We start from the raw sequence: 22,235 nt of genomic DNA, 5'->3' as shown, positions 1-22,235 counted from the left end.
CCTCTTTGGACCAGTCCCTAGATTCCATGAGATTACCCTGCACCTGTGAAAGTCACACAGGTTGGGAGGACTTCAAACTGGCAGTGGTACCACGTTTGAAAAACAAACAAGGAGGACCCCACTGCTGAGCATCGTTACAAGTCAGGGAGAACACCCTTCAGACAAATGAGACAAAAGTGAAGACTGTTTACTGACATCAGCTCTTTTTTCAGAAATGAACCATGCCAAGATTAAAAAAAAAACGGTCCTTTCCGTGAAACACAGAGAAGGCTCCGTTATGGTCTGGGCTGCTTTGCTGCATCTAAAACACAGTGTCTTTATTCTGTGCTTTATTCTGCTATCAGCAGTCCTTCTGGAGCCAAATTTCAGTCTCAGGCTTCATAGATCTTCAACAGCAGAATGATCCAAAACATAAACAGATTAAATAATTAAGAGAGACTGAAAAGATCAGATTGTTCCGCAGTGTCCGTCTAAAGGTACGTTCTCACTGCCCTCAAGTGACCACTTTCAATAAAAAAGTTCACGTAAACGTGTGTTTTGGGCTTCTGTGTTCAAAACTCTCACATTTACGCGTTCTTATGCAAGTTTCTACGACCGCTTTCGGGCTCTGATAACTGTCAAACTCCTAAACATAGTTTTCATTGAACGCCCACTTGTTGGTTCTGGCCTCAGTCTTTTGACCGTTTGTTAAACCGGCACCGAGTCCAGAGTGATTGGAGTTGAAGGGGTTGAAGGTTTATTGTTCGTCCCTCTTTAGTGGTTTTAGGCTAAACTGGGACTATGGTCTCAAAAACATCACATTTTGCTGATGATAGATAGACAAGTTGTAATGTGGGCAATACTGCTACAGTGCGTCAAAGTCTCCCACTAAGGGTACAGGTGACCCTGGTTGGAGAAACACTGCACCACTCTTAAACTGCAGCTCTGAAGCTCATGTCTATCAACAGGCAAAATGCCATCTGTGCCGTGGCCTCTTGTGGCTAAAATGCAGAAATTGTACAAACACAAACACCCCCATCAGGTCTGTGTTTCAGAGATCTGAGCTGACTGCGGGACATGGTCTCTCTGTCTCCAAAGATTAATTCCATTTAACTCTGAACAAGAAGGCAAAGTTCATCAGGAAACCTGAGGGAATGATTGGAGCAAACAGGAATGAATGGAAAGGTCACAAAGAGACAAGGAGGAGACGAGATCATAGAGGAGACACAAAACCTACTGAGAGGGAAAAGGTCACTGTGTGTGTCTGTGTGTGTTTGTGTGTGAAACTCCATTCGTGTAATGTGACAATGCAAAGGTCCACTTAGCCTGGTGGTTGTAGCTGCAGCTTTTTGAAGCACAGCCTCAGCCTAAATATGCTTTGGTTCTCCTTTACCACAAAGAAGTGAAGTTAGTCATCCATAATCATGTACACTCTCTCAGTCCTTCCTGAACATTAGTCTAACATAAACTTAAACTAAATGCTCAGAGGTAATACTTAAAGTGTTAAATGTGAGTCCAGAAGCACTTTTGATGACTCCCAAAATTGTAAAAACAAAAAACCTGAGCCACAAAGTCTTAGCTCATCTTGTTTGAAATGGAACTGTTCTATTAGAGAATCGTGGTAATCTCCAAACACAAACCACACAAAAATAAAAAATATATTCACAATGATCCATAATGCCCTCCTATTCCAAAAAAAAAAAAAAGGAAGAAAGAAATGCAGAGAAGCAGATGAAGATGGTTTGGACATGTTGAGAGGAGAAACAATAGCTGCGGTTCCGTGTGCAAAATGTGTTTGATTGGATCAAAGATCGGATTAGAATTGAACTGTGCACGTGGGCCCAGAAAAACGTTATCAGTTTATGGCAAACCGTTACACATGCCACACTTTTGGTCGGAATAAATCATTCTGACTGGCAGACCTCTCTAAAATACCGGAAACGGCCGTGGAAGAAGAAATAGCGAGTTCCGTTGTAAACAAAGAACCAAAGCGAAATATCGTGAACCAGCCTGAACCAGCTTGAATCAGCCTGAACCAGCCTGAACCAGCCTGAACCATCCTGAACCATCCTGAAACATCCTGAACCAGCCTGAACCAGCCTGAACCAGCCTGAACCAGCTTGAATCAGCCTGAACCGCATCCTGGAACATCCTGAACCAGCCTGAACCATCCTGAAACATCCTGAACCAGCCTGAACCAGCCTGAACCAGCCTGAACCAGCTTGAATCAGCCTGAACCGCATCCTGGAACATCCTGAACCAGCCTGAACCAGCCTGAACCAGCCTGAACCAGCCTGAACCATCCTGAACCATCCTGAAACATCCTGAACCAGCCTGAACCAGCCTGAACCAGCCTGAACCAGCTTGAATCAGCCTGAACCGCATCCTGGAACATCCTGAACCAGCCTGAACCATCCTGAAACATCCTGAACCAGCCTGAACCAGCCTGAACCAGCTTGAATCAGCCTGAACCGCATCCTGGAACATCCTGAACCAGCCTGAACCAGCCTGAACCAGCCTGAACCAGCTTGAATCAGCCTGAACCGCATCCTGGAACATCCTGAACCAGCCTGAACCAGCCTGAACCTGCCTGAACCAACCTGAACCAGCCTGAGCCAGCCTGAACCACATCCTGAAACATCCTGAAACATCCTGAACCAGCCTGAACCAACCTGAACCAGCCTGAACCAGCCTGAACGAACCTGAACCAGCCTGAACCGCATCCTGGAACATCCTGAACCAGCCTGAACCAGCCTGAACCAGCCTGAACCAGCTTGAATCAGCCTGAACCGCATCCTGAAACATCCTGAACCAGCCTGAAACATCCTGAAACATCCTGAACCAGCTTGAACCAACCTGAACCAGCCTGAACGAACCTGAACCAGCCTGAACCGCATCCTGGAACATCCTGGAACATCCTGAACCAGCCTGAACCAACCTGAACCAGCCTGAACCAGCCTGAACGAACCTGAACCAGCCTGAACCGCATCCTGGAACATCCTGAACCAGCCTGAACCAGCCTGAACCAGCCTGAACCAGCCTGAACCAGCCTGAACCAGCCTGAAACATCCTGAAACAGCCTGAACCAGCCTGAACCAGCCTGAACCAGCTTGAACCAGCCTGAACCAGCCTGAACCAGCCTGAACCATCAAGAAACTTTAGCTTCATCATCTGGACAAAAACAAGCAGTAAGAGGTGAACTTTCTCACTGAACTGATGCTTAATTCAACCCATCGGGACGATCAGCAAATATTTCGCTTTCTTTTGCTGCTGCCGTCGAGGTCGGCTCTGTCGGCTAGGCGGGGCGTTGTCACGTTAGCGTAACAAGTAGTCCGCTTTTTGTGAAAAAGCAATCTAAACCGAAAAAATGACAAGAATAAAGTACTAAAAACAGATTGAATTTTTATTTCTTTTGTAAGTGACCATGGTATAAGCGGGATAACGGCCTCATAATTGACTTTATATTTAACTTATTTTTCGTACAGAAACTTTTTGCTCTAGTGTTGACAGGTACTGCAATAACGAATCATGATTTTTTGGCAACGTTACTCATCAGAGAACAAGCAGTTAAAGTCACTTCAATCACATGTATTCCCCATTCTGATGCTGATCATCTTCACCACGTCAGAGCACCCTGATGGAAAGTGGGCCACTGGAACACGACGGAAATGGACTAGATGTGAGAACAAGGTTCTGCTGGAATGCTACTAGAAAGGTTACATGCTTCGAAACCCACAATCAAGGCTAAATGCCAAGCAACTTGTAGCTCAATGTTCTAACATCAACAAACGATAACTCCTATCACAACTTGAGATTGAAGCGGTGCAACACAATTGCAACACGGGAGAGCCAGCAGAGCAGGTCAGAGAGGAGGCTCTCCCACCCTGAGCTTGGGTCCACAGTCCCAACAACTACAGATACGCTGAGCGAGGAAGCAACTGACCTGAAAGACAAGATCATGTCTAGAATGAACACCAGGGAACCCAGACACCAGCTACAACGGTTAAGTGATGTACCGGCTGAAAATCTACTGGAAGCTGTGAATGAAGCATTGACGGCAAAGCCTACCACAACAATCACAGAAACCAATGAACTGCAGCAGTGATCCTTGATATGCTTGGCTACAGGAGCAACCACAGAAGAAAGCAATGCCCACCGTGGAAGCGCGTGGAAACGGTTTGAGGCCAAAATCAAGGCAGCTCGGCAGTGTTTCTTTTTTTATCCAAAGTGTGAATAACTTTGTCTGTAAGCATTTGCTTCATTTTTTCACCCCATAGTTCTCCAACTGCTCCAAAAAAAAAAAAACTACAGCATCTGGTCTTCTGGGACACATAAGTCAAGCAGAGCAATGTAAACATCAACATTAATTTATCAGTCTAAGTGAATTTCTATGGTGTTTGTGGTTCAGTTAGACGTATTCTGTATTTTTTATGAAGATAGAAATCAAATTGATTCCATTAGGATTATAGTGACTCATGAAGGAGAATGTTCTGTTTCATTGTTAGAAAGGACTCACACACACATTCATGTTGTTTTGTGTCTGCACTTAAATAGAGTTTTGCTTGGAAACCTGACTCTCAGCTGGCTTGTTATCCTCCCTGACAGCTGACTGTCACATCATCGGATTCACACCACACTGACCCACCTGCAGGCTATTCCCACTATGTAACTGGCCTCCAGTCTGTCATCACAAAGACACACATTTCTTTCTTTTCCACCTGATTGTGGAGGAGAGTTCAACGTTCAAAAAGGAAGTTGTCCTGTGGAGCTTCTTATGGATCAAATCTGCATCTTTTCTTGCTCTTTTTCCTGATCAGTGTTGATGTTTGACGAGGATTGTCTGCAGAGTTAGAGATGCAACCAAGCAGCCTTAAAATACGAGACTTTAGATGAAGCTGTTCAACTTAAACAATCCTATTCATTTTAACCAGATGGATGCTGGTTAGCTGCTTGGTTCTGCTCATCTGGGCTTTAGTTTGCATGGTTTATTTTGGATTTGTACTGTTTGTAACTAAAGTAACAAAGTAAAGTAACACTTAAACCTGAGTCATTTAGACTAATACAGTGATCCATACCTGGATAAGTTAAACGTTATCCTTAAAAGCTAACAAATCTGCTTTTGTTTTCAAATTTCTTTAAGCCAAAGTTGTGATGAGAACCTGTTTTTAATTTGTTCATGCCTGTTTAAATAAAGGTTTAATGAAAAAATGTAATGCTTAGAAGTAGGAGCCTTTGAATCATGATTCTAAATCTCATTAATATGCATGTCTGTTATCTTTACAATGATTTTTCTCAACTTTTTAAAGAAGGTTGTCCTCACAAAAAGGGATTAATTGTAATTTTCCAGGCTGACTCCAGAAACACTGAAACAGAAAAATCGGAGGGGCTGGACACATGTTCTTCCTTAAAACAAGTTTCTGTTTGGCAAAACTCCAACTTTAAAACCATTTCCAAAGAAAAAGTAGGAACTTCTTTGGTTTTCAGTTTAGGCTATTGAAGCTTTTTCACAGCACACAACCAAATGCTCCGAGTTGGGAGGAACAGTTTAAAAACCCTGACTGGTGGGAACATCAGGTGTGGCTTACGGGGTCCGAGAGGTGCAAGACACCTTTACATGTACGATACAACAACAACAAATCCCAGTACAAATGAACAAATACAAAATACAAACACAACAGCAAATCACGAAACACAACAGCAAAGTAAAGTTAAGGTAAGCAGCTGGTCGGCAAAACACGACAGCAGAAGACTTGACTTGAGACTTGAATGAGCGAGCAGCTGCTAAAGGAAAAGGAATGCTACTCGATGTGACACAAGAACCTAAACATTGTTGTAATTTTTATTGTAGTAACACAATTGAAAAAATGCTTTTGGACTGTTTCATGTATTTAAAATGTCCACATAAAGAAAACAGTAATAAATAACTTTTAAAAAATCAAACACGATTGGTTTTACACTACGTCCCTTTCTGTTAGAAGCCGTGTCTCCACTTTCGTTGTCTTGTTTCTGGATTTGGTCATTTGTAACGGTATTGCTGTTTGGGATTCGGTATTCGTTCATTTGCACCTGGATTTGCTTTTGTGTTTCAGGAAAATTTGTTTTAAGGTTTTGGTGTTGTGTTTCATGATTGGCTGTAGTGTTTCAGCATTTGTACTGGGATTTGTTGTTGTTGTGTCTTAAATGTGAACGTGTTCTGCACCTCTCGGCCACCGTAGTAGCTGAATCTGCAGAAACACAGAGGCTTGTGCCTGCAGCTCAGAGGTGGCGTGGTCCCTGACCTTTGATAGTGAAGTCATGAAAATGTCTTGTAATGTTTCCACAGCCACAGGGCCTGCAGGGCTGAGAGAGAAGTTCAAAAGACTTCATTAAAGTGTAACCCTTAGGACTGAGCGGGGGGGGGGGGGGGGGGTGCTTTACAGGTAGAAGCTTGAGGAAACGAGAACAAAGACAGATGGAAGCAAACTCTCTGAGGGCCCGACTCACGCTGAGAACATTCACTCCAACATATCCTCCTCTGGATCTTCTGCTCCTTTAATCTCCTTCATGCTGTTGCAGCCAATCGTTCAGCAGATTCCTGTTCCCACCGCTGTTTGCAAAAGATGAGGCTGTTTTTAGGAATTCACAGTCCAAATCGATCGTCCTCTTCAAGGCTGTTTCGAAGAAGGAACTGATCAATTCAACAGATGAGCACTGCTGTTAAAAAGGTCTGATCAAAACCTGTTTGCCTAATTAATAATGTTTTCATTTTTACTCATGAAATGCTGAGGAGCGCATGGCTGATGCCTTCACACAGATTCTGCCCGGCAACTGGACCACTGATGGCTTTTTAAAGCCTTTTAAAGCTTTTACATCCACTTCCATGGTTCAGCTTTATTCATGTTTTGCCCTTCTATGCATTTTCAGGCTTTCTTTTCAAACTTTTTCAGTCTTTTAACTTATAAAAAAAACAAAAATTTCTGCAGCAGAAAAATGAATTTCTGTTTTGTGGCAGTACCAGCAAATCTGTCCCCTGTAGGACTTTTCTAAAGCTGAACATCTCCAAACAAACTTATACTACTGAATGACATCAATTGGTGTCTACAGACATTTCGGGCTTATGTGGGAATTGTACGTTTTAGTGGATAAAAAAAACATTTTTGACTGGACTTTTTTTCCTCTGGTCGTCAGGAGGTTAAATAAATCCAATTTTATCTGAACAATCTGGAGCTTTCAGATTTCAGGCTTTATGTGGTCCAGCCCCATGAAGACACAAACCGTCCCTCAGGTCATCATGGGAGGAAGGCAAAAGGCAAGAAAAAGATGAAATAATGTCAAATCTTTGGGGTTTTAAATGTCGGAGTGACAGCAGCACGGATGTGAACCGACAGCTGCCTGCGGTGGAGCGGCGCCGGCGCTACACGACACCAGAATAAACCTCAAACATGTCATGGCAGCTCGGAGGAAATGAAGTCACTTTTCTGTGAGTTTGACAGAAGGCCAGAAACAGTAAAAGCAGAAACCAAATCTCATTCAAATTCTCTCTGGTTTCCTTCAACCAGCTTCCGAGCAGCTGCTCCGCTGCAGCGTGGTGGCCTGACGTGCTGCTGCACCTTCCTTTGAAATTACCTGACATGACGAAGGCGGGGGGGGGGTGAGCTGGAACAGCTGTCAGAGACATGGAGAACCGGTGCAGGCCTCATCCTTCCACCGCTTTGAGTGTCAGAAAGACTTTTCTCTCACACTGCAGTGCCATCATTCCAAGATAATTACACAAAACAAAATTCATGAACATTTACCAAAATCAGGATTTCAGGCACCAACTAAAAATGTTCTAAACACGCCTCTGTGCTCAGTGTTGTTGCTCCGAAGGCTCCTCAAGGTGGCGCTGTACCCCGACACTGAAGAAAACGACCACAAGTTTGTGGTGAGAAACAATGACACCAATTCTGAACCCACTTTGGGTTTTAGACTTCTGATCTTCAATAAAATTGTTGGTTTTAGCCTCTAAATATAAAATATATCTTTAAAAGTTTGAGGTTGGTGGCCATGTGGGGGCGCTGTTGTGTTCTTCTGGTGGTAGTGGGTGCTGTTGCTGAGTTACAGTCAAATATCCACGGCACTCTCTTTGCATTTGTGCGTTCGCCCCACCCAACCTCACTCAAAAACTCAGAAACTCCAGAAATGTGAACACACCTAGTACCTGTTGAAAAAGAAGGACACTCCCTCCAAAATAATAAATAAAATAAAGGATGACATCACAGCGGGGAGAACCGTCAAAAAAACCTATATGGAGCCAAAATCTCTTATGGATACAATATAGAAAAAGGAAAACTTCTCTTCAAGCGATCGTCACTAAATGTCACACACAGGCTGCCAGCTTAAGCCCACAACCAGAACTGCAGTTCTGTTGACCTTTGACCTCAGAAAGAGTGATCATCTTGAATTTTCCCAAAATGTCCTCTTTAGTACATTCAATAAATGTAGACTCCTCGTAATCGATCTATCACCTGCTGCCTCATGGAGTATCAGTAGGAAGGTAGTTGGGGAAAATGGCGTTGGCGTGGCGAGCTCGCAAAAGTGGGGTTTCCTTGTTGCTCGTACATTTTTTATTGGAAGATTGTGAAAATGTCATACGTGAATCTTTGGCTCAAGCTGAATGAAATAATATAACATACGATATGAACGTATTAGGAATGTGGGCGTGGTTTAAAGTACCCTTTATTGCCAAGGAAATCCAGAAAGTGTGCTTTTGCCAATTCTTCTAAAAATGACAAATTACTGCATCCATCTGTTCAACCCCCCCCGCCCCAGGGGACCAAAAAAGAAAATGGTTGCTAGGAGATAAAACCAACAGAAAAGCTGCCATTTTGAAACAAAAAACCGAGTTTTTCATGCATTTGTCCTGTGCAGCTCTGAGGCAGAGGCAAAGGGGGGAGGAAAAGGGCTTGAAGCAGTGAGGGTAGATAAAAAGGGGGGACCCGGCCGGGGCAGATAGTCCCTTCTGCATGGCCCGGACCCACAGAGGGTTTTGGATGTTTCCTGGATCATTCAGCGATCTCACTGATGTGATCATGTCTGTGAGTGAAACCGAGTCCTCTTATAGGACCAGAAGAATACAGACGTGTCCCGACACACAGAGATTCCTTCAGGTTGTCTGGTTCCCCGTTATTGGTCTCTAATAAGATAACGGGCCAGTTTGACTCAGTGGAACATCGTCTTGCTGCTCTGTCATTTGTTCCCCCGTGCAGCCAATCTGGAGGCTGCAGCAGCATCTCACGAGGAGGGAGCTCGTTTGGAGGATAAAAATGTCCAATTGTCATGCGGCTTTGAGAGCTTTAGTCCCTGAATTCAGTTGTAGCTGTAATAAAACCGTCTACCTGCAGGGGCGCTGCCGGGACCCCTGTGGCAACTTCTGCTCAGGCTGGTTTCCCGCTGACAGCTCCAGGCTCATGAGTTCTGTGAAATAACCCCCCCGATCATCCTCCACACACATGCAGTCATCCATGCCATTCTGGGGTGGGGGGCATTGTATTTGTTGAGTGGAGAATGAGTCACTGCTGTAAACATCGTTGTGAGACAGGAAGATCCAAGACAACAACAGCATGAACACAAGCGAAGGAGCCACCGGCAGCTTCTCTTCTGCCCTTTAGCCACTTATGCGCTCGCCACACACACATTTAACATGCACACGCTCACTGTGCACGCCACACACACACATTTAGCATGCACACGCTCACTGTGCACGCGCTCGCCACACATACATTTAACATGCACACCCTCACTGTGCACACTCTCGCTACACACACATTTAACATGCACACGCTCACTGTGCACGCGCTCTCCACACACACATTTAACATGCACACGCTCACTGTGCACGCGCTCACCACACACACATTTAGCATGCACACGCTCACTGTGCACGCGCTCACCACACACACATTTAACATGCACACGCTCACTGTGCACGCCACAAACACACACATTTAACATGCACACGCTCACTGTGCACACTCTCGCTACACACACATTTAACATGCACACGCTCACTGTGCATGCGCTCTCCACACACACATTTAACATGCACACGCTCACTGTGCACACTCTCCCCACACACACATTTAACATGCACATGCTCACTGTGCACACTCTCGCTACACACACACATTTAACATGCACACGCTCACTGTGCACACTCTCCCCACACATACATTTAACATGCACGCGCTCACTGTGCACACTCTCCCCACACACATTTAACATGCACACGCTCACTGTGCTCATGTCCATCATACACAGACTTACCGTGAACATTCTCACCACAAACACATGCAGCGTGCACACGTGCTCACCGTGCACAGACCTATTGCTAACACAATGCACAAACTTTTCTCGCTCATGCTCCCCCCCCGCTCACATACATTTATACAGACCTACAGCGCACACGTTCCCCGTGCTCAAGCTCGTCCTGCACAGATTCATCTTCCCGTGCACGCACTCACCATGCACACATTCTCCGTGCACAGACCTATTGTGCACATGCTCACCATGCACACGTCCCCCTTCATGAGTTCACAATGCACAGTGAGTTCATGCTGCATTTCCTACCACAATGACCCAAACACGCTGAACCCACGTGCACACTCACAAGCACACACTGGTCTCATTAGATAGAGAGAAAATCTGATTCAGCTGATCGCCTGTCCTTCTAACAGGATCTGAGCAGTTCTGTGCAGAAATGCGTCCATTTTTTAGAATCCTGCCTGCAAAAGGACTCTCAAGCATCAAACTTTACAGTCCAGAGCTAACAGATATCCAAACTGTGAGGACTGAAATCTCAGCATCACATCATTGAATGTTTCCTGCTTTCACTGATCCCCTAAATGCATCATATCTGAGATTAGATGTCACCCAAACGCATCGTCTGAGACATCAAACGATGAAAAACACCACAGAAGTGGGATGAAGACACTCACCACTGCTCGTGTGGCATCTCCACGCTGCTCCCGCTTTCTGAGCATCTCACTGAAATCTGACTGAGCTGCTGCCTCCACCCCCCACCCATGCCCCTCCCTGCTGCAGCGTCAGAGACCATCAGGATTAAAGCGCCGTAATCGCTCAGAGAGCGCGGCAGATGGAGGGAAAAACGGGAGGCTGACGCAGGACAGGAGGGAGAAGGACCAGATTGCACCTGCAGTTGATCCGGTCCAAGAGTTCACTGTGAGGAGGACCGAACCCAGAACCCCAACAGCGCATCTCAATAAATGCGTTCATCCTTGTCTCACTGCCAGCCGGCCTTCAGTCGCTGGAAACAGGCATGCATCCGTTTCCACAGATGTGATTCTGTAAATTCTGTCCCCCCCCCCAGAGGAGGTGGTGGGCCGCACTCATAGCCCCCTTCTGATGACCCCCCCCCCCCTTATACAACCCCTGATGCTGAGCAGGTGGTAAAGGGACAAACCTGCATGAAGATCAGCTGCTCCTGAGCTGGCCTGACATTTCATCTTCCTCCATTCCTTCTCCCCGTGACCTGAAGCCACCACCTTCCCAAACGCAGGGGCCCGCAGCGGCCCCTCCATGCAGCCCCACGACCAAGAAACAACAGATCAGAGATTTCTGTTCAAAAGTAAAACAGTGTTTGGGCAGCAGAGCAGCTCACGTCAAGCTGGGCCTTTTCTGACGGATGGATGACAGAGTGTGAATCAGAGGAAAAACGCTGGAAGGGCCTGAGCTGAAGACGGCTGTGACCTTCCCCAGAGACACCAGCATGGATCCCAGCGCTGCTGTGGATCAAGACTCCACCAAACCCATGAACCCTGGTACTCTAACAGGAGAGTTTCCTTCACTGAATGTCAACACTTTGGAGGACAGAAGAGGAAAAGAACTAAGGAAACTAGAAAAGTCCTCAGGTGAGGCTGCGCACCATGCTTCCTAAAGAATTTTCTTTTGATATTTCATATCAATGAACAGCTAAATAATGTTTTTCATTTATTCTTATTCAAACATCCCAATTATTAGTGATATTTAATTTTTTTTCTTTACATACCTTTAGAGCAGCATGTGAAAAAGATCACCAAATAGAAAGACAGTCAGGTTTAGACAACTTTTGCAACATTTTTATTATCTTTTTGTCAGAATTTACCACAAGAAAAATGAGTGATTTGAAGGCATGCAGACGTATGAAAGCAAACATAAATGTTATATATAAACGCCGAACACATAAAATACACATAAATGTTAAGTCTTAATATTTGATCTAAGTCTAAATGTTAAATTTAACTGTTTGGAAAATATGCAAATATGACCACGCCCATCAAATAAGTGTTAAAATGTTAGCCACACCCACATCATGAGATGCACCGCCTTCAAGTAGATAAAAAGGACCATAATGGCAGGTGGATGAGCTGCACTGCAAGATATGCTTCTACTGATGCCATCCATCCATCCATCCATGCATCCATTGTCCTTGTCTTGGATCCAGTCAAGTCTGGTTTGAGGCAATTACAGATTAGCAAATTCAATGAACTTTTCAATTTCTTCTTTCAAGATAAATGATGAACCCCCCCCCCCCCCCTTCATCACCTCAGAAGCATATTTAGAACAAAGGAGCAGAACCCATATATTTCCTTAAAAGAAAAGTGATCAGGTCTAAAATGGTGAAGGAACAAAAACTTCCTACAGTATTTCATCATTCTGATCAAACATGGATATGTTTAAAACTTTGCAATATTACCATTTAGTGCCATCAATTGCAAATGTACTTTCCCAAGAACATAATTTCCTGCACAACTGTACAAAGCCCTACAGTAACTTCTATTTTTCGTTTATTCCTTTTAAATGTAAATTTTTGTCAAAGGGCTTACAGTTGAAAATGAGGCCAGAGAGCTGAAATCGGATGCAAAGTGTGCCTGCCTTCTAACTGCGGTTCAATAAAGGAAACTGTCAAAGTCCTATCCATGCAAAAAACATGAGTCAAAAGAGAAAATGTTTGCCTTTATCGCCCCCTCAAGGACAAAAGCAGCTCTCGTTTATCAGCGTGTTGGAGTCTGATGTTGGTTACTCACCGAGCTCTGAGAAGGCTGACCGTAGACTTATCAATCCTGCAGAGACAGAGAGAGGGCGCGGCGTTGATAAATGCAAGAACATCACTGCAGATTTACAGCTGCATTCTCCATTAACCCGGGCGACACAGTAGGTGTGACTGAGGGAGGGTAATAAAACACCTTTTTATTCAAGAGCTGCAGCACCAAAGCGCTCATGCTCGCTTCTGCAGGAAGACAGAAACCTCAGAAAGCCACACAAAGCAGCTGACTCACTGTCTTTTACCTGGACATCCTCACAATCGATGAACACAAAAGCAAAGTATGATCAAAATAAACAGAATGATCTGAATAAACCCAAACTCAGGAAAGACAGGGATCGTTAGGAGTGACGAACAACAAATCCTACAAACGTCCAAACTGGCATGACTGCTTTCCACAAACCCTCAGACGCTGAGGGCCCCCACCCCACAGAGGTCCCACGGTTCTTTAGACCCCCCCCCCCATCAGGTTTGGTTGTTTTCATGCGCTCAGGAGAGAACAGAAGACCAGACCAGCAGGAACAATTATGCAGTTCCAACACCTGCCCATTTGGGGGGGGGCATTAGAAACAGACCACTATGTGGAAAATACTGACCCTTGTGCTATCTTGTGGGGTCCGGAGGCACGTTAATGTTGGGAGTGGGGTCATCTGGACCCCACAACACAGCACAAGGGCTAAGTGAGGTGTGTCTGTTAACCCTATACAGTTGCCAATACAACTTCTAAATCTGTGAAGCAAAACTAACACTAATATCACGACATCCACTGAGTTTTTAATAATATCCATAATTTTTTGTGAGTAGTGGGTTTTGGATCAAGCATCATATTGTTTTAATGAGGAGGAAACAGACTGTTTTTTAACGCATCAATAGATGAAAATTCAACTTGAAGCAAATGATGACATTTAGATCCAGGGACGCATTTGTAAACAGGTCGGTCTGATGCTAAAGAGAAAATGCAGCGAGGGGAAAACATGCAGCAGAAGAGAAGAGAGGAAAGGAGGAAACATCGACATTCACCATAAAAGCCCTGATGGACGATGACGCTGAGAAAATCCAACCCCCCAGGTCATAAATAACACACTCAAAGAGATCACATGACAGCAGAAATGGCCGCCGGCCTGAAAACACAGCGTCATGTTTTCAGCTTCAGCAGAAAGGCTCTCAGCTCTCACAGGTTTGTGTGTCTTTACAGCAGATCCACCTGCAGCAGCCGCAACTAAACGTCTGTCAGCAGCAACACCGTCGGTCCAATCCTTCCAGAAAACTCTTCTTGTCAAGTCTCGTCAGTCTCATCTCATATCCTGAGTTGTGCACTTTTGGTCCATGTCTGTCACCCTTGTTGTCTCATGTTGCACTTCCTGTTCTGATTTGAAACACTAACTCTCCTCTCGTTTCAGGCCTTGTTACTTCCTGCCCTTGTCTGTTCTCTACAGGTGTGACTGTTTAATCTTCGCTGATTGTTTCCACCTGCGTTTCCCTTCCTCATGCCTTAAATAGTCTGAGTCTCCCTTTGTCCTGTGCCAGTTAGTTTGGGTGATTCATGTACTACAGCTATAGTGTCTTTCAGGGATTAAAACCTCTTAAACTCTGCATCTGAGTCCAGCTCTCTGTTCTGTCCTGACTTTTTTCTTTTTAATGTTGTTTGACAGTTTTCCTCCATCTTCATGGTCTGTTGGAGATCACACCCAAGAATCCTCGGTGTGATCCGATGATGGGGTTTTGACAGCATATCCAAAGATCGGTTGATCTCATTGGACCATCATGCAGACTACATTAACAGAGATTTTGCTGATAGTTGTGGTTTTGAATGCACCCATGGAGCACATGAAGTTTGAATTCTGATGTTTTCTGACAGTTGTAATGACATCATCTCAGACTTTAGCAGTGTCAAAACACCACCTAGATTTAATCAGCTGTAAACAGGCTGTCAGGCTTATCTCACCGTTGAAAACATGATTTTGTTATATTTGAGTCTTTTTTTTTTTTTTTAAACCATGGGGGCAGCTGTGGCTACATCACCAGCTTACCATCACCAAGTATGAGTGGAGAGTGAATAATGCACACGTCTGGAAAATCACAGAAATATCCAGTCCATTATTATTATCAATAAGTGAGTCAATAACAACCAAGACTATCACAATCCTGCAAGAAGAATTTGTGTTCACATGCAGACTCTCTAATGAAAATGGTGTCTCTGGTGTGTTTAACACGTTCCTGTTGAATTTTTCTGATAATGAAGGACATTTAAAAAAGAAATGTCAGATTTAAATAGCATTTCTGCGCATTTTTTTATATTAAAATTGTTGTGACTTAGGACCAGATGAAAAAATGCAGGTGGTAGAAGCTTGTAGGAGTTGATGTAGAAGCTACAATGTCAAGCCACAAGCTCCGCTCCATTCTGATGCAACCACCTGCAGACAAATAGATCCGCGTTCCTCTTTTTTTTCCTCGTCTGAGCGGGAATCTGGATCAGAACTGTACGGCTGGATGGCTCGAATATTGCTCGCCATTTTTGTTGCGATGCTAACGTTAGGTCGGGGGTGTGAGAGGCTGTAAGCTAGTAGGAAAGCTGATAAACAGAGAGCTCTCAGCAACGGGGACAGGAAGAGGGGGACAGGATTGCTTCGCTACAATAGTCCTGCCCACAATTTAGAGGTGAATTTCTAATGAACTCCTGCTGCTCTGCAGAAACCATGTCCTGGAAAACGACACAGGTTTTTAGATTTGGGCTAAAAACAGCATAATTACAATAAAAAAAACACCACTGGGAACACTTTGAAAATAGATCATAAGATGATCGGAGTGTAACTTTATGGGTTATTTTAGTTAGTGTGCAATAAAAGTTTCTGTTTACAGAGGAAAGATGACATCGTTGTTGATCACTCTGATCAGAAATATTTTCTGTGCTTTATCGTTGTGGACGATGTCAGGTTGGGGGCTTCTGAGGTCCAGCTCTGAAGAGGCTGGAGCCGTTCTGGAAATGGATCACTTTAAGATGGGACTGAAACTGCTTCCGTGGCAGAAAGTGCCGCTCCAGCCGCCATCTCGCCGTGCCCTCTGGGTCAGTGCACGGCCCGTGAATGGAAACTGCTAATAAGATGTGGTGGGGTGGGGGTTAATAAGTCATTGCTTCAGCAGCACGGCCCCCCGGATCCAATGGAAAATGGAGCTTCACATCAGCTGACTGAAGATCTTATTTATGTTTTCCTTTCAAAGGAGCAGCTAAAGGAGGACTGAGATTTAACAAGTGGAGGGATTAATCCAAACTGCCCCCCCCCCCCCACACACACCCGAGTTGCTCCTGCATTTTTAAATCTGCAGCTCTATCAGTCGACTCTGTCTGAGCGTGGAGGAAACGCCGGGAAGCAGCACGAGGGAGGAGATGAGGAGGAGCTGAAGCTCTTTCTCCTCCAGGCTCATGTCAACGACAAGAAAAACTCGGATTCAACCTGAAGCAGAAGACAGGAAGGAAACAGGCAGCCAATATGGATTTACAGGTTTAGTGTAAGAAAATGCGAGAAACAGGCAGTGAAAATGGGATGTGAGGACAAAACGACAAAATAATCGAAAGAGCCTGGAACAACAATGGGAGCAGAAGGAAGGAAGAAACAGGGAGGAAGAAGGAGTTCATTCAGGGGAGGAGAAAGGGAGGTCACTTGAGGATACAGTAGACCAGAAAAGCCAGGCTGACTGAAGGCCCTACACCCCAACCCCCAAGGTTTCTCCATTTGACATCCAGCAGAAAGTAGTGATCAAAGGGATCCAGACAGAACCTCGTGAACCAGGTCCACCTCTCCAAAACCTGGGATCAATAAACAAAGTAGAACCACAGAAATGATTCATCACTTTAACTTCCACTCCGATCATCTTTTGATCTATTTTCAAAGTGGTCCTGGTCGTCCTTTAACCCTTGTGCTGTCTTAGATGACCCCACCCTTACTTTGACGTGTTCTCCCTACCATGACAAAGGTGGATAAAGGTGGAAAGATTTCATGTAATCCATGGACACCAGTGAAGATCACAAATCATTAAAGAACAAAGGTTCAGAGCACTGTCTAGTGGGTCTAGATGACCCAACTCCCAATGTTAAAGTGCCTAGGATAGCACAAAGGTTAATGAGGATTCTGACACTTTTTGCCAAAATGTAAAATAAAAACAAAAAAGTGTGGTTTTCCAGAACATAGCTTCTGCAGAGCGGCGGGAGTTCATTAGAAATTCACCTCTGAGTTTGTAAGCGGGACTGTTGGCTCAGAACAAGCCTCCCTCCCATTCCCATCATCCATCTGTCTACACTCTACTGATAGCTTACAGCCCCTTACATCCACTTGCTAACTTTACCGATGCAACAACACTAGTGAGCAATATTGGACCCATCCAGTCGTACAGTTTAGATCCAGATTCCAGCTCAGACAAGGAAAACAAAGACGTTCATGGATCTATTTGTCTGACAGTGGATGAATCAGAATGGAGAGGAGCAGGAAGACTGTAGCCCGCTGATTGTAGTTTGTACGTCACAACTACAAACTCCTTCAAATCGCCTTTTTTCATCTGCGTATGCAGTTTTTTTCTTCATAAATATCCTCCATCGTGAGAAAAATACTACAAGGACATGTTCAAAACACCATTTTCATCAGAGCGGGTCCTGAAATTATTGCTGTGCGGTTAGAATAGTCCTCCTGGTGGTACCAGTGTAAAAGTTTGTGATGGAGGAGGAAGTTCCTCCCCTGATTGAAGGTTAAAAACGCCAAAGACAAATCCGGATTCTTTCTGCTGAATCACCTGCATTCATGAGAGGAAGCAGACAGGAAGTGTCTAGAGGACAGAGTTCTAACAGCCTGGAAATTCAGAAAGCCGAGAGGTTCAGCGCACTCTTTCAGCCGTCTTCAGCTTCTTCCCTCTTAGCCTCACATCTCCTCAGAACTGGACTCCTTTGTCACTGTTTCCTCTTCTGCTCAGGAGAACAGCATTTCCTGAGAATGTGCATTTAGTTCAGCCGGCTGAGTCTTGAAGCACCACAAGAGGTTTGGCGGCTAAACTGTAAAAGCTGTCATGCAGTAAATGCTTAACAGTTATAGAACATCCTCTGATTGCGCTGAATCATTGTAAACAAGGATTTTACAATAAGGGATAAGACTAGATTAAAGCTAAATATGCTGTTTTAAACATATAGGACACGTTATTTAAAATGCTTAAAAATGAAGGAACATAAACTTCATTTGTTTAGCTGGTGTAAACAAACACCAGGAGGTGGTAAACGACAGCTGTAGTGAGTAAAAGAGCTGGATTTCTGCTGGAGTATTTCAAGTTTACCAGTAAATGATCACTGAAGTTTTGAAAATGATCAGACAGTGTTTTTATGGTTGGTCTTCAGTAAAAATCAAGGGCCTGCTGGGGTTTGGCCGTGCTGCTCTGGACACTCCTCCCCACCTTGCCTCTGGTGGGAGGCGGGCGCCAGTGTTCGGCAGCGGAGCTGCCACCAGTGTGTGAATGTGTGTGTGAATGGGTCTGTGACTGTAAAGCGCTTTGGGCCTTGTAGGTAGAAAAGCACTATATAAGTATACGCCATTTACCATTTACTCCTGATCTGAAGAGCCAAGCCGAGTTTGGTCTGGTTGGAGAGGAGAGCACTGCTGTGACATAATGCAACAACATGGGGGCCCAGGTCTCAAGCTTGGGCAAATGCAGGGGGGTCAAGCTCCACCACCAGTACAAATTGCATGACTTGTTGATTCCTCGGGGGAGAAGCCAAATAAAAAGAAGAAAAAAAAACAAGCATAAAAGAGCTTTACAATCCAAAATCCAAAGCAACAAAGTGGTTCCTCCGGCTGAAGCTTTTCAGAGCAGATTGGTGGAAACGGCTGAAAGCATGACGGGGTTTAGGGGAAGGGGGGGAGGAGGTTCTGCAGGTTTCTAAGGGTGAATTCAAACTGTCGGTCCAGATCGAGTCATGAACCTTGCGCTTGTTTTCAGACTGCCGTCAAGCGGACATTTCTGTCAAACCAAAGCTTGTAAACAAAACCATGTGACTAGAGATCTCTTCACTCATTGATCAGGAATAATCAGGGTGGGGCAAAACAATAAGAGATAGAATGATGGAAGTCCTGCACTTTGCATTCTTGTCGGGATAGTTCACTTATTCAAACTTTATATTTCGCTGACCAATTTTGAACGCCTCCATCAACATCAGGCCCACTTTTTGCCGTGGTAAAGCAGAGGCAGGAGGAGCTGATAAATGTTTCCCATGCTTCCCTCCTACTCTGTTGACATCCCATAATGCCCGGCTACGGTGGCCGTTTGGTTCAGTTGTTCTGCTCCGAGCACAAAGTCTATTCAGACTGAGGAATCTCAGAGCGAACCGAAGCTCAGTCTGATTGGAAACGAACTGAGACCGACTCCAAAGATGGGTCACAGGGGGTTCCTGGTCCCGGACCAGAGTCAGCTTGGGTGGATTCAGACTGAAAGTTTGTTCTGGACTATAGAGGGAAACCAACTCTGGTTCACTCTAAGCGGACCAAATGTGTCCAGTCTGAATACGCCCTGATGTTCCACTGGAGGAGGATGTTCTGAAGGTGACGCATGCAAAGGGATGAAGAAGCAGAACCTGCAGAGGAACCGTCTGTGCTCCTGAAAGTTGTTCATTAACTGCAGCAGCTGAAACCTGTTCACTCATGAGCTGCTCATCAACGAAACCCTTCCTCCCAAAGGGTCTTTGTGGGTCCAGCTTAGATACACCGAGAGGGGGGGGGGGGGGGGGGGGGGGGGGGGGGGGTCTGCAGCTGTGATGTCACTGTGATGTCACTCGGGGTCATCTCCGGATGGAAACGAACTCCAAAGTGTGAGGAGGAGACGAGGAGCAGGAAACAAATGCACTCACCAGCCGAAGCCCCCAAACGACACGCTCCTCTTCCTCCTCAGCATGCTTTCCTCCTCCTCCTCACGTGCTCCTCTTCTTTGTCTCCTTTTCTTCTCCTTGTGTGGGGATCCTCCTTCTCTTTGTACTTCTGCCTCCCTCCCGCTCTTCCTCGCAGTCACTCTACCTCCTCATCCTCCACCTATAAATACTCCCAGCCCTCCGTCTCCTCCCTCCATCTCCTCCGGCGTTAATGTTTCTCTCTTCTCTCCATCTCCCCCCTCACTTCACTGCACGCAGGGAGAGAGAGAGGGCGAGAGACTCAAGCGCACAGTGGAGGAGGAAGCATCCATAATGAATGGAGATGAATGGAAAGAGAGTTACGCAACAGAAGCTTCAGTCACAGACGCCGGAGTTGTGTTTAACAGACTTGAAGGGCTCCGAACACCAAACAGGCATTTTGATAGTTGAGGAAATGTCAGCCTCACACTTCCTTGGATGGAAAAACCTTCTGCTGTTTGGTCCTTTTGAAACTCCGAGACCTTTGTTCACACACACCGATTCCTTTAGCCGCTGGATCAGCTTGTGTGCATGTTTTCAGAGCAAAGTCGCCACGGCTTGTCACCTTTTGAACGGGGTCATTTGAGAAGTTTCTGTTATCATTAGGATTTTAAAAGGATAGAGAGAGTTTTTTGACACTAAATGGCTTCACCCAACCACAAACAAAGATTGTGTGTTAACATCCATTTTCTCTGAGAAATGACTAAGAAATCGTCATTTCTACCAGGGTATGTAAACCCCTGAGCTAAACTGCAATTTCCTCAATGACGCTGCTGCCGAGTTCACATTGGGATCTGCTTCTTATAAAGCCAGAATCAGGATCTTTGAACACCCGTGTTCATGTGGTATTTTTAGATGGTGGACATACAAAAAGGAAATTATGCCTAAAGATAGCTTTTCTGAGAATTTCTTTATTGAAATCTTTGTGAATCAGGAGGAGAAGAAAAAAATACAATTTGTAAAAAACTTATAGTAGTGATGTAGAAGCTACAAAGGGGGTGGGGGGTCACGACCTCCCTGGTCTGCTCCATTCTGATTCCTCCACTTACAGACAAATGGATTCATGAACGTCTTTGTTTTCCTCGTCTGAGCTGGAATCTGGATCTAAACTCTCTCCAATGTGGTCAGAAATTAAGCTTCCATCCTTCTTTTCAGGAAACAGAGCGTCTCCCTGTAGGAGCGCGTGAGTCCAATGGATGAGGTGGAGGTCCAGAGACTCCAGCTGGAGATCCTCTAGCGTCTTCAGGAGGGTGGGCTCCACATCCTCTGGGTGCTGCTGAGTGTTCCACAGCTTGAAGGTGATGAAGATGTCCTCTCGTCTGTACTGCTGGATGTTAGATTGAGGGGCTGTAAGCCAGCGGTAAATAGATGGGTGACAGCAAATGGGGGTGGGGTTGTTCTGTGCCAAGAACCCTGCCCAGAACCGAGGTGAATTTCTAATGAACTATTGTTGCTCTGCAGAAACTATGTCCTAGAAAACGATTTTTTTTTTTTTTTTTTTTTACATTTTGGCTAAAAATGTCACAAAAAAAATTAAACGTCCGCTGAGAAAGTTGTTAGAACAGATCAGAAGATGACTGGAGTGGGACTTTAGTTTGGGCCTTCATGACTCACGTAAACGGGTCCGCAAAGTAAAAGTGTGTTTAAAAAAAAGGCTTTCCAGATGACCAGTACTTAGCTGATCTTCATGCATCTCTCACTAAGTTTCTGCTAAAGTATAAGCTGCACCTGAATCCAGCTGAAGGGTCAGGTTAATGTGTGACTTTAGATGGAACATTGCTGTTAACAAGACACAACCTGATCCAAAGGATGAGCTCAGTCAGATTCAGTGGAAAATGAAAAGTTCACTGATTGTTCAACACGATTGGAAGGATCGTGCTTTAGTGACTGCAGGAGTGTGAGTCTGTGAGAATGCAGTGTGTGAATACATTTCCATCACATTAGCACAGCCAAGATAAAAGAAACCGGATTTACAACGGCTACTGTCGCTTTCGCACACTGACAATGAGTCCTGACTCTTGAGTCCGTCTGTCTGAATCCGCTGATCCGGATCCAGTTGAAGCGGTTTGAACACAGTTGGTCTGACCAAGGCTTCTGCAGAAGGCCAGTTGGCCAACCATTAGAGAAAGAACACAAACACTTTGGGTTATACTGACACACATGTAAACAAAATCTAAATGTTAGCTTGTGGCTCTCCCTGGGACTTTTGTAACGTTTAGTTATTTTGTGTCTTCCAATGTCGATAAAACTTTTTTTTCCCACCTGTTTTATTTCTGTCTTTGT

The 22,235-nt window shown here is 44.9% G+C and overlaps 1 protein-coding gene across 5 annotated transcripts in view; it reads right to left on the bottom strand.

Annotated features, from left to right (window-relative positions):
• The window catches only part of LOC101163992 (rap1 GTPase-activating protein 2), a 45,245-nt gene extending 25,104 nt beyond the window's left edge, over positions 1-20,141 (bottom strand). The window contains exons 1-2 of one of the 5 annotated variants that reach the window (XM_020709105.2): positions 19,917-20,141; positions 13,023-13,058 (exon numbers count right to left, since the gene is read on the bottom strand). Coding sequence is in view for 3 of the 5 variants with exons in the window: in XM_023962156.1 (XP_023817924.1) it covers positions 9,336-9,562 (227 nt within the window). In the remaining 2 variants the exon portion in view is untranslated. Of the gene's footprint in view, positions 1-9,335; positions 9,575-10,934; positions 11,010-13,022; positions 13,059-14,214; positions 14,346-19,916 lie in introns of those variants that run through there. The other 4 variants (XM_020709104.2, XM_011483855.3, XM_023962156.1 and 1 more) reach the window with 4 other exon arrangements.
• Between the last annotated feature and the right edge of the window lie 2,094 nt (positions 20,142-22,235).

This window comes from Oryzias latipes, chromosome 14, assembly GCF_002234675.1.
Source record: "Oryzias latipes chromosome 14, ASM223467v1".
NCBI lineage: Eukaryota > Metazoa > Chordata > Actinopteri > Beloniformes > Adrianichthyidae > Oryzias > Oryzias latipes.
The sequence above is the reverse complement of the archived record's forward strand: the minus strand, read 5'-3'. Positions and strand labels throughout refer to the sequence as shown.